This window comes from Haliotis rufescens, unplaced genomic scaffold (genome assembly GCF_023055435.1).
Source record: "Haliotis rufescens isolate VD_foot unplaced genomic scaffold, xgHalRufe1.0.p SCAF_15, whole genome shotgun sequence".
NCBI classification, from domain to species: domain Eukaryota; kingdom Metazoa; phylum Mollusca; class Gastropoda; order Lepetellida; family Haliotidae; genus Haliotis; species Haliotis rufescens.
Genome location: NW_025963835.1, coordinates 20,456,138 through 20,468,537, shown reverse-complemented (window position 1 = coordinate 20,468,537; position 12,400 = coordinate 20,456,138). Strand labels below are relative to the sequence as shown.

The following is a 12,400-nucleotide window of genomic DNA, read 5'->3' as shown; positions in this document are numbered from 1 at the left end:
GATGCAGGTCTCAGACGTTTACCACTTCGGTGAAACCTACGAGCACGGGTATGGTGCTGACAAACTTAGACACATAATCGAGGCGAACCGGGATTCGAACCCACAATCATAGGTTCCTGGCGTGCCCAAGGGACGCAACTCTGCACATCGAATCGAGCCGCCTTAGACGACTGGGTCTCCCTGCCCCCTCAAGCAATGAAGATTGTTAGCCTGTCACAGGTGGGTTTTATCAATGCACAAGGCTGTTGTGCTCCACGTTCTTCTGGCAGCTTTTTTGTAATATATCTAAGGCTGCAATTTATGCGTTTTATTTCGAGTAAGTCCTACAGTACCCTTGAATAACACTGGACAACTCAGGTTGAATGTAGTCAATTCTGGTTGCCAGATAGTGATGACCTCGGTTGACTCGCGAATTAATGAAGACACGTAGCGTGATAAGAAGACTATGTGATAGACAGGTGACGGGGACAGTAAAGAAGAGGCCTGGACGTCCCAGGAAACTGCCCCACAACAGGATAGTCAAAACACTTTACATGCCAGACGAAGAATACATTCGTGAGGCCCTAAAAATGACTTCGGAAATGTTATGGGCGTTCAGACCTCTACACAACATTCTACACATACAGTAAACTGCGGTTATAACGAACTCAAAGGGACCACTAATTTTAGTTCGCAATAACCGTAGTTCGTTATAAGAATATCTACAACAAATGGCTGAGACTAAAAAATAAGTTCGTTACATCGGTCAGTTCGTTATAAACGAAGTTTTCCGTATTCTATTAAAATGGGGCAGTAGGGTAGCCTAGTGGTTAAAGCGTTCGCTCGTCACGCCGAAGACCCGGGTTCGATTCCCGAGATGGGTACAATGTGTGAAGCCCATTTATTGTGTCCCCAGCCGTGAAATTGTTGGAATATTACTAAAAGCGGCGTAAAACCATACTCACTCACTCGCACGTAGGCCGGCAGTATGTCTCCATGTGACTGCAGATGTTTGATGGCACCAGAGAGCTGAGTGTCGTTCCTACTGGAAGTCAGATAATTGGTACCGTATTCGACGCTCTAATAAGCGCCCACGGCGATATTTGCTAATATATTGGCTAGTGAACAATCCCAATTGGCACCCTTCCGATTGATCAATGAACACAAGACCTATTTTTTCGCGTATAATACGCATTCGTGTGTTATATGCACCCTTAATTATGGGCAATTAAATTCTGGAAATATATATGTCGTACATAAACATTTCAGGCAGTCGGTATAAACCACGAAATTTATCTTTCAACTCTGTTTTTATTTTCACCAAAATAATATTCTAATAAGAGCCCCCTAGTTCTAATTTTGAGAGTGCCCAGAGCGCTTATTACGTCGAATACGGTAATAGGAATTATTTCCTGTCCCTGGTTGCCTGGCCATATACTGGCGCGATAAGAGATTATTTCAAGTAGTTTATAAATGTTAAAACTGCATTGAGAATCAAAGTGTCAAATTCTACAAGGGGTATGAATTCAACTTTCCAATAGTCAACTTTCCCTTTATGTCGAGCATTATTACCGAAGTTTCAGCCTTTGGTTTCATGTATTTCACAAATGTTAGGTACAATCGAGCATGCATTTTCAATGAAGATTTCAAAGAGTGTCAAATTACTCAAAAGTTGTTTCATCAGGGCTACAACATTCAACCAAAGTAAAGCTTTCGATAATGACGTCCGATGCAATTCCTTAACTTGACTTGTACCATTCCTGCAACTTCTTAATGCCAAACAAAGGTGAAGCAACCATAGATGAATTTGAAGGTTGAAGATCAAATAAAAATTTAAGTTATATTCAGATCTAAAAACTAAACTCCAAACCTTTAAGCCTTCTCTGAACGAATATCCAGGCTCAATCAAAATTAAAAAAATTAATGACCGTCGGCTAAAAACAGAGTCATCACAATAGAAGGCAACATGAAATTATAAGATTGATGATCCTGCAAAGATCCGGCCTGCATCAGAAGGCTTTCGTTGCAATGTGTGACAGTTTTGGTTTGGTTTATTGTTTAACGCTGCACGCAGCAATATTCCAGCTATATGACAGCGGTCTGTAAATAATCGAGTCTGGACCAGACAATCCAGTGATTAATATCATGAGCATCAATCCACGCAATTGGGATCGATGACATGCATCAACCAAGTCAGCAAGCCTGACCACCCGATCCCGTTAGTCGCCTTTTACGACAAGCATAGTCGCCTTTTACGGCAAGCATGGGTTACTGAAGACCTATTCTATCCCGGAATCTTCACGGGTCGCAATGTGTGACAGAAGGGAACGAGATAGCGCACATGACATAATGGTTTTTTTTAGCTTTTTATCCAGTACTAAATTACGGGTGATGATTAGTGACGTTCGTAAGAGACTAAAAAAAAAACCAGCCTGTGAACATTCATGAAATTATGCAAAATGCAAATATCCTGAAGAAAATAACAGTAAAACCATGCAGCCGGATTAGCAAACAGACATCACACGTGAACCATGCATAGTGCCACTCAGTAGGTATTATTATTATTGACACAGATCTCAACGATACTGCTTATCTCTCCGCTGATTAACTCAATGTTTTGATCCTAAAACGGGACAGACGAGATCGTTGGTCTACTTTCATCCAGTGTCAAATCACGCACACCCAAGATTCAAGTAGTCTCACACACAACTGAACATTTACAACTTTAGTTACACTGTAATAATCCCGGTTCGCCCCGATTATGTTTCTAGGTTTGTCAGCACCTTACCCGTGCTCGCGGGTTTTACCGAAGTGGTAAACGTCTGAGACCTGCATCACTTCGGGCTTTCCTCCCACATTAAGCTGACACGCCGCGATATAACTGGAATACTGTTAAAAGCGGCGTTAAACCCAACACACTCACTCACTACACTGTAATAAAAGACAAATACTCAAGTCGCCATGTCCAAAATAGTTGTATGGTAGGATACAAGGCAGAGTGAGTTAGTGAATATGGTTTTACGCCGCTTTTAGCAATATTCCAGCAATATCACGGCGGGGGACACCAGAAATGGGCTTCACATATTGTACGCATGTCGGGAATCGAACCCGGGTCTTCGGCGTGACGAGCGAACGCTTTAACCACTAGGCTACCCGACCGCCCCTTTTCGTCTAAGTATCTCCTACGTAGGACTTAGTATCTCCTACTTAGGACTTAGTATCACCTATGTAGGACTTACTAAGTCCTACGTAGGAGATAGTTATTCTAGTCCATACTAAGTCCTACGTAGGAGATACTAAGTCCTACCTAGGAGATAGTAATTCTAGGCCATACTAAGTCCTACGTAGAAGATAGTAAGTCCCACGAGGGGATAGTAAGTCCTACGTAGAAGATACTAAGTCCTACGTAGGAGATAGTAATTCTAAGCCATACTAAGTCCTACGTAGAAGATAGTAAGTCCCACGAGGGGATAGTAAGTCCTACGTAGAAGATACTAAGTCCTACGTAGGAGATAGTAATTCTAAGCCATACTAAGTCCTACGTAGGAGATAGTAAGTTCCACGAGGGGATAGTAAGTCCTACGTAGAAGATACTAAGTCCTACGTAGGAGATAGTAATTCTAAGCCATACTAAGTCCTACGTAGGAGATACTAAGTCCTACGTAGAAGATACTAAGTCCTACTTAGGAGATACTTAGACAAAAAAGATCACCGTGGCCCCACTACGCTTCCGTAAAAATTAGCTAAGGTGTGGAAAAAAAAATGTAAATGGGGTAAGGCACACATGAGAAGAGGGTTACCTTTCAGAAATCATGTGTTTAATTTAATCTATACACAAATGTTTGACTCCTTGGAACCCAAAGAAAACACCGTCCGTCCAACACTTTTTATTGCTGTATACTGAATAGAATACAGAACTGTTGACAATTTGTTGGTGTTGGCAAATCAATAGATATATTAATTAGATCATCCTCTGAGGTTGGCATAAACGTTCACATTACAACATATACATACAGAGCAAATTTACATTTACTATTGCACCTGTTCCATTGAGTGAGTGAGTGAGTGAGTGAGTGTGGTTTTACGCCGCTTTTAGCAATATTCCAGCAATATCACGGCAGGGGACACCAGAAATGGGCTTCACGCATTGTGCCCATGTCGGGAATCGAACCCGGGTCTTCGGCGTGACGAGCGAACGCTTTAACCACTAGGCTACCCGACCGCCCGCACCTGCTCCAGACATAATGGAAATGCGTTCCTGGTGTAAATATACACACATTAGTAAACATAAAAAACCTGGCTCCTTTTTAAAAATATGTAAAACAGACTACCGCACATTGTACAGGTCCTTTGATAAAGGTATGTGTGTCAGTGTTGCGGGAAAAGGCGGGAAACCCGTCTTCCCCACCCACGCTACAAACTCCAGACTTGTGACGTTTGTTTGTAGTGTCACAGTTTCGACTAACGCTACAGTAAGCAACAGACAAACAGTCAGTAATCGAGGCTGGATCAATTTGGATCATCCTGCATCAATGTGGACCGGTGGTTAACAGCATGAACAACCCACACTGTCCTGGACCGAGGACACAAAACCAGCAAGGTCACTCAAACAGCAGTTACGACAAGAATGAAGCACTGTGGGCGAAATCTGCCTTGGAAACAGATAGAATCTAGTTAACATTTGAAAAAGAATAAATTTGAGGTAAGAAAATTACATGCAGTTGTAGTTCGGATTAGCGATCAGTCGACAACCGATTATTCATATTTGTTTGTAAGGGGTTATCTACCATGTATATATAAGGAGTTTTCATGCCACGAATGCATCAGTAGATTTCTTGGCAGCATTGAGTTTAAAATATTTTACGAGTGTTTCAAAATCTCTCGCGAGACAGAGTGGCTTCCCCCGTGGAGACTCTCCAGGGAAGAGATTTTGCGGGAAAGAGAAATCAACATTTATGGAAACGGTAACAGAATTGTTTTTGTTTACGGTTTGTGTAAAAATGGCAGAGTGCACAATTTGCTTATGTAGGTCCAACATTGCTAAGGTATATTTATTGTGTCTTTTTACTACTGCATCTGAATGAATCTGTGAATGTTCTGCATGAACAGACTTGTACTCCCAGTCCCAGATCATTGAGTTTCATATGTATTGTTCGTTTAGACTCATCTCCAAACTCTGCTAAATTAAAAGCATTCCATTTTAACTTAAAAAGAAGTATGTTGTGATAGAAGAACACGCATCAGAAAATGAATAGAAATGTGTTACCATCATATTTGAAAGTATTCGTGTGAATTGACCAGTGCATATCAACACATCCCAGTGTTATGGGTTTTCGGCCGCTTCAGAAACATTCGTACTTTTCTCTCTAATTACATGAACGACTTAAAACATCTCATTCACTTATAAAAGACAACTTTCTCTGGAAAACAAGCAATCATCTGACTATGCACAATGTCTGTGTCATGCTACACTCCTGTTAAGGCGGGAGTAATCGCGATAAACATTGTCGTTCTACAACATATGACGTTCGAATACCAATGATACTACAATACATCATTCTTGAAGATCCCGGTTGGAATAGGTCTTCAGCAACCCATGCTTGGAGTAATAAGGTGACTATGCTTGTCATAAGAGGCGACTATGCTTGTCATAAGAGGCGACTAATGGGTGGTCATGCTCAAGACTTGATTGATGCATGTTATCGTATCCCAATCGCGTAGATCGATGCCCATGATGAAAACCACTGGTCCAGACTCGATTTTTTAAAAACTGCCGTCATAAAGCTGGAACTTTGCTGAGTGTGACATTAAACAACAAACAAACAAACAAAACATGTTATCCTGATTCAGGAGTGTGCTGACAGAATGAAGCGATTTCCCTGGGCTTGGTACACCATGATCATGATGATAACTATGCATACAAAATGTTTCTCTTTTCAGATTTGTAACGGTGGGAAGCTGATTTCACCTTGACTTTAATTGAAAGTGGGACCCACTGTGCGATGTGTTTCGTGCCTTCACAGACTCCAGTCGTCATGGTGTGAATAATGACCTACCTATTGTACGACCTTTAGAAGCGTGTATCCCAGACAATTCTCATCCAAAAACACTATTCAAGCCATGGTTTTCGGTGGAGGCATCACAGCAGCAGCATCCGATGATGACTGGTTTGTGGAGGGCAGCGATGAGGAGGGTGGCGCCGATGAACAGAAGGATCCTCCAGTCAACTGGACCCCAGATGCCAAGGACATCCTGGCGATGTTTGAAAAGCTGGACAAGGACAAGATGCTGGAGCTACGCTGGAAGTGTCCCGGGAGGAGGGCGCCGTCCCCGGAGAAAGGCAGCGCGGACTATGATGTAGGAGATGAGGAAGACATGTACAGTGATGATGACTCCAAGGAAGAGGAGATAAAGTAGGCATTATATTGATGTAGCGTATTCGACGTAATAAGCGCCCCGCTCCAATAAGCGCCCAGGGCGATATTTGTTAATATATTAGCAAGTGAACAATCCCAATCAGCACCCCTTCCAACTGATAAATGTACACAAGACTTGTTTATTCGCGTATGATACACACTCGTGTGTTATATGCACCCTTAATTATGGGCAATTTAATTCTGGGAAATATATCTGTCGTACATAAACATTTCAGGTTGTCAGCTTAAACCACAAAATTTATCTTTCAACTCTGTTTTTTTTCACCAAAATAATATTCTAATAAGAGCCCCCCTATTCCTAATTTTGAGAGCGCCCTGGGCTCACAAATACGGTAGTGTCAGAAATGGGAGGAAAATGGTTTTGGGATGCAATTTTATTGAGAGAAACATAAGCAGGGCAAATATAATGAAAAAACTTCAGTTTTCATAGGGATATTTTTCTCGAAGTAGAGACAATTTATGGATAACAGCTTCTACATTTACTGTAAAGGCGACGTTTCGGTATAGATCCTTATATAGATCCTTATATACCTTTACAGTAAATAAAGAAGTTGTTATCCATACAGAGGCAATGGGGTAGCCTAGTGGTTAAAGTGTTTGCTCGTCACGCCGAACACCCGGGTTTGATTCCCCACATGGGTACAATGTGTGAAACCCATTTCTGGTGTCCCCCTGCCGTCATATTGCTGGAATATTGCTAAAAGAGGCATAAAACCATACTTACTCACTGTTATCCATAAATTGTCTCTACTTTGTCATCCATCAACTTCTAAGTAATGCCTATCTAACAATTGATATTTTTCTCTCTCCATGAACATATCTGATTATCCCTTTCAAAACTGGAGTAGTATATTATAGCATCATCCACAGTACTGCTACTTCTCTTTACTGTGACATGAGGGGCAGTGGGGTAGTCTTGTGGTTAAAGTGTTCTCTCGTCACACGTAAGTCCCGGGTTCAATTCCCCACATGGGTTTTATGTGTGAAGCCCATTTTCTGGTGTCTCCGCTGTGATTTTCCTGGAATAATGCTGAAATCAGCGTAAAGCCATATTCACTCACTCCTAATATAGGGATATTTACGATATGGAAACAAATTCGGCACAAGAGGTGTGTCAGTGCTGTCCTCAAACTAAAATTGAAACCCCACTCACTCACTTGCATTGCTCATGAGAGTAATTTGATGGCTATTTTTAGAATCATGCAAATTCACAACGATGCTATGTTAGCAAATGAGTCCAGGGTTTTTATAACATCTCTCCCGCTATGATGTAAAGTTATAATGACGGCAGATGAGGAGGACTTTTCATTTTAATTATACTGAGATGATCAGGCAATGCTCTGAAGATGTAGTTTTGTTTTCAGTTTCAGCTCAGGTATATTAATCAGATATCACTAATCATCAATTCATCAATTTTACAGAGCTCCTGAAATCAGCGAGTTTGACTTTGATGATTTTGGATCGGAAGCATCTGCGAAGCCCACTCCGAGGAGGACACCAGGTCTGTTGTTAGGGAATTGGTATCTGTTAGACGGGGGCAGTTGTTAGGGGATGTGTATCTGCCAGTTGGCTATGTTGTTAGGGAATTGGTATCTGCTAGTTGAGGTCTGTTGTTAGGGGATGTGTGTCTGCTAGGCCAGATCTGTTGTTAGGGAATGTGCATCTGCTAGTCGAGGTCAGTTGTTAGGGGATGTGTATCTGCTAGTCCAGATTTGTTGTTCTGGAATTGGTATCTGCTACAATACCTGTTATATCATGACATCCGCTATGCAGGTCTTTGACATGTATGGTGCTGACAAACCTACAGCGTTAGAAATTGACATGGGTTGGGTGTCTAGTTGTGGTGTAACGATACGGCAATACAGTATTGTATCACTATATGAGGTCCATGATACAAGACATCTATTTACAACCCCTGTGACCCGTGAAGACCCGGGGTAGAATAGGTGTTCAGCAACCCATGCTTGCCGTAAAAGGTGACTATGCTTGTCGTAACAGGCGACTAACATGATCGGGTGGTCAGGCTCGCTGACTTGGTTGATGCATGTCATCGATTCCAATTGTGTCGATCGATGCTCATGATATCAATCACTGGATTGTCTGGTCCAGACTCGATTATTTGCAGACCGCCATCATAGCTGGAATATTGCTCAGTGCGGCGTTAAACAACAAACCTACCAACCAACCAACCGTCATATAGCTGGAATATTGCTCAGTGCGGCGTTAAACAACAAACCAACCAACAACAACCCCTGAATCGGATATATACAATACATTTCATTGCAAGTTATATTGGTGTAAAAACATGTGAATAATAACAGAAACACCATCTTACGCAGATTCTGTAGTATTGCATGGTTTGACATAAATAGCATAACATTCACAGTGCCCCGTACCAATATGTTTCTGCGATACAATATCCCACCTTTGATCTTTTGAAATTTAATAGTCAATGATTCAGGGTTGTGATACACTTGCAAAAGAAAGAATATCAACTTTTAATGCCACGAATGCGTCAGTTGATTTCTTTGCAATTGAGTTTAAGATAGTTTAAGAAGTTTTTAAGAGAAGTGTTTCAAAATCTCTCGCGAGACAGAGTAGCTTCCCCTGTGCAGACTCTCCAGGGAAGAGATTTTGCGGGAAAGAGAAATCAACATTGATGGAAACAGTAACAGAATTGTTTTTGTTTACGGTTTGTGTAAAATTACACAAAAGTGAACAATTTGAGTGTGTCGGTCCACACTTGCAAAAGTATATTTGATTAACTCTTAGTGTGTCTTTTACACCTGGATCTCTGTGGTTGGTCTGCATGAACAGACTTGTACTCCCAGATCATGGAGTTTCATGGGAAAGATTAACTCCAAGATACTCCGTATCCCAACTCCAATAGTTATATATGAATGCATTGCCGCTCAGTCCTTTTAATTATTCTGTAGTATTGCAAGGTTGGACATAAAAAGCATAACATTCACAGTACCAATAAGATTGATGGTGGTCAGGGCTCTGACAGAGGAACACTCAGATATGACAAAGGTGTGTTTGTTGCCTAATGTGTCCTGCAAGGGCTATAGCCTCCAACTCACTGCTTGAATGTCAGGCAATGGGTTTCAACAAGTGTACACACAGAGAAGGGCGTATTTGACTTCTGTGAGTTATCTGTATATGGTTCAGTTTCATTAACTGATTGAGAATAGACACTCATCACCACTCCACCACACTCCAGGCACAACATTATATCAGCTGCTGAGAAGAAGCCATTGTATTCCATGTACGACATAGTTAAGAGTACCTGTGAAGACCCGGGGTAGAATAGGTCTTCAGCAACCCACGCTTGCCGTAAAAGGTGACTATGCTTGTCGTAAGAGGCGACTAAAGGGATCGGGTGGTCAGGCTTGCTGATTTGGTTGATGCTTCTCATCGTATCCCAACTTATGCACATGATGTCAATCATTGGATTGTCTGGTCCAGACTCGATTATTTACAGACTGCTGCATATAGCTGGAACATGCTGAGTGTGGCTTTAAACAACAAATGGACGAGTAAACTTAGTTATGAGTAGATATAGGAGGTACCTCTCATATATTGTATGGAAAAGACAACCAAATTCAAGAAATTTGTATTTTTATACACACTGCCAAGAGAAACATGAATACCATACATGTTGGTTAATATAAGAAGAATTACTCATATTCAAGAGGCATTACATTGGTTTGATGCATAAACGAACATACAGTTATGTTGCGTGAACCGACGCTCATGAACACATCACATGTGACGTCAGAGATGCACCATTTGTCTTGTGCAGGGTTAGCATGTAAAATTTAGAAATCATGTGCAGCATATTATAAGAATTAAGAGATGCAACGGTAGCACTTGACTGATTGTTAGTTTTGTCATTAAGTGGTACACATTGGAAACATCTCTTCTTAACATACCGGTACATGCTTCTCTCTATGTGTCTATGGTTGGTGTTTCTTTTGGCGTTGAGTATATTAATGTTTTACCTGACACAGTGATATGAGAATGCTATGTAATGTTGCATTCATACTTATTTCAATAACATTTTTGCTAGTCCATTCTAGTTCCAAATTATATCTTGCCAGACAAAAAACTATAATTAAGCCATAATTTTCATCATGTAGGAAGCAAGACGACACCAAGGAGCCAGAAGAAAGTTGCAAGTATGGATAATGTTCTGAACAAGATTCGACACCAACAGATTGAAAAGGCAGCCATCAAAGAAGCTAGAAGAGGAATGTCAAGGTCACCTGCAAGTCCAGCCCGGTTCCGACTGGGCATGTCCGGAAGTCCTGGTCCCGCAAGTTCACGTCGACCTGTAAGTTCCACAGGGACTCCACTGAGACCTACATATGATCCAAGTGATGACCCGTTCGCCTCATCCACCAGTTTGTTTAGAGACAGTAAAGTGCCCCCGGCGCCCACCACCTCCGAGGTGCAGGGTGTTCCGGAAGTGAAGCTAGAGCTCCCTGACACGGCGGAAACACCCACCAGTGAAACAAAACCAAACGATTAAAGATTCAATGTTCACTGTGGTGTTTTTGTTTTCTGACGTGACGGGACCATAGTTGTCATGATGGTTGTAAATAATGAACCAGTGCTTGATAATGTGAGGTGCATGTCTGTCTGTGTGTTTCCGTCTCTGTATGTGTGTGTGTCGCGGTTATTAATCAACAAAGATAGCTGCATGTGTGCTATCCTTATAAAGTGAAAACATTCGTCAACAAGGAAAACCTCTTACAGTAATGACAATAATTGCAAAGTCTTTTGGTCAAGAAGGGGTCCAGACGGCCCAGTCGTCAAAGGCGCCGCGATTACCGAAGTGGTAATTGTCCGAGACCTGCATCACCTCGGGCTTTCCTCAAACATTAAGCTGGCATAATGTTAAAAGCAGCGTTAAACCCAACTCACTCTTGCCAAGAGTTTATTGAGTTTGGATCACATGGTTACAATATGGGTGAAACTTGGCACGTAGATAGGTCTAGTGGTAAAATGCCTTTTGACAGTTTGGGATTTTTGAAAAATGTAATTTTCGAGTTTCCATGGCAACGACTTTTACTTGTGTTTTACTCAGATTGAAAATGGCGGTAGTCTTCCTTTCCGGAACAGATCTAAAATCTATAGAATATTTTTATTTGATTTTTGAAAAAATTATTTTTCGAGTTTCCATAACAACTTCGACTGAAAATGGCAGTAGTGCAGATTTGAAAACCGTACAATATTTCTTGCCTTGCACACAAACGGACATATCATATTGGCAGGCGATATGAGTATTTCATGCTTGTTAGTTTTATGAATTCAGTCATGGGTGGTATTTAATCGTATTTTGTAGCACCTTATGCATGTTATCTTAACCAGTAAATGGCCTGGACTCAGTTGTACATCCGTCCTTACAACTATCTTAATCATGTTAATAGACTCTGCTGTGGCTGCCATATTGAAAATTGGATCAAACTCCGAACTGAACAAGTTAACTTTTCTTTGAGGGAATATGCATGCCAGTGTACAAAATTAAGCATGAAAGCCCTTGTGGAAGGTTCTCTCCTAAAAGTTTAGGGGGTACCGAGATTCATGTACTATAGGAGCAAGCTTCAAGGAGCCCCTGCTTATGCCAATCCCTGTATGGGCGATGGCGATGCAAATGCGGACACTTGAAGGTTATGTCGGACTTTTACTGCTGCACTGATCTTTTTTTCAAACCAAGTGGTGTTTGCACATCACTGGAATATCATGTGTATTTCTCCTTTATAGCCCTGGGAGAATAATATTCAAACCGAATTACTTTCAGTTAACTTGCATACAGAAACGCATGCATTTAAAGAAAAACTCAAATTATAAAAACAGCATACATAAGTACCCAATGAAGCTTTTTCAGCATGCGTACAAAGGAGCTAATTTCAGAAACATAATTACGAGCTAATTTACTTTCCGAGTCAAGCCTATATATTTACAACAGTTATTTACAT

The 12,400-nt window shown here is 41.2% G+C and overlaps 1 protein-coding gene across 1 annotated transcript; it reads left to right on the top strand.

Annotated features, from left to right (window-relative positions):
- Window positions 1–4,875: 4,875 nt before the first annotated feature.
- On the top strand, window positions 4,876–10,964 carry LOC124135172. Its single transcript, XM_046500401.2, has 4 exons — window positions 4,876–4,943; window positions 5,920–6,392; window positions 7,838–7,917; window positions 10,559–10,964. The coding sequence occupies exons 2-4, from the start codon at window positions 6,100–6,102 to the stop codon at window positions 10,948–10,950; spliced, it is 765 nt and encodes a 254-aa protein (XP_046356357.2). The 5' UTR covers window positions 4,876–4,943; window positions 5,920–6,099; the 3' UTR covers window positions 10,951–10,964.
- The last annotated feature ends 1,436 nt before the right edge of the window (window positions 10,965–12,400 follow it).

Excerpts from the sequence above, each read along its gene's own strand:
- LOC124135172 (XM_046500401.2), top strand. The coding sequence starts at position 6,100 with ATGGTTTTCGGTGGAGGCATCACAGCAGCAGCATCCGATGATGACTGG. Across the intron at positions 6,393-7,837 it reads TCCAAGGAAGAGGAGATAAA|AGCTCCTGAAATCAGCGAGT; the intron begins GTAGGCATTATA and ends TCAATTTTACAG. Across the intron at positions 7,918-10,558 it reads CACTCCGAGGAGGACACCAG|GAAGCAAGACGACACCAAGG; the intron begins GTCTGTTGTTAG and ends TTCATCATGTAG.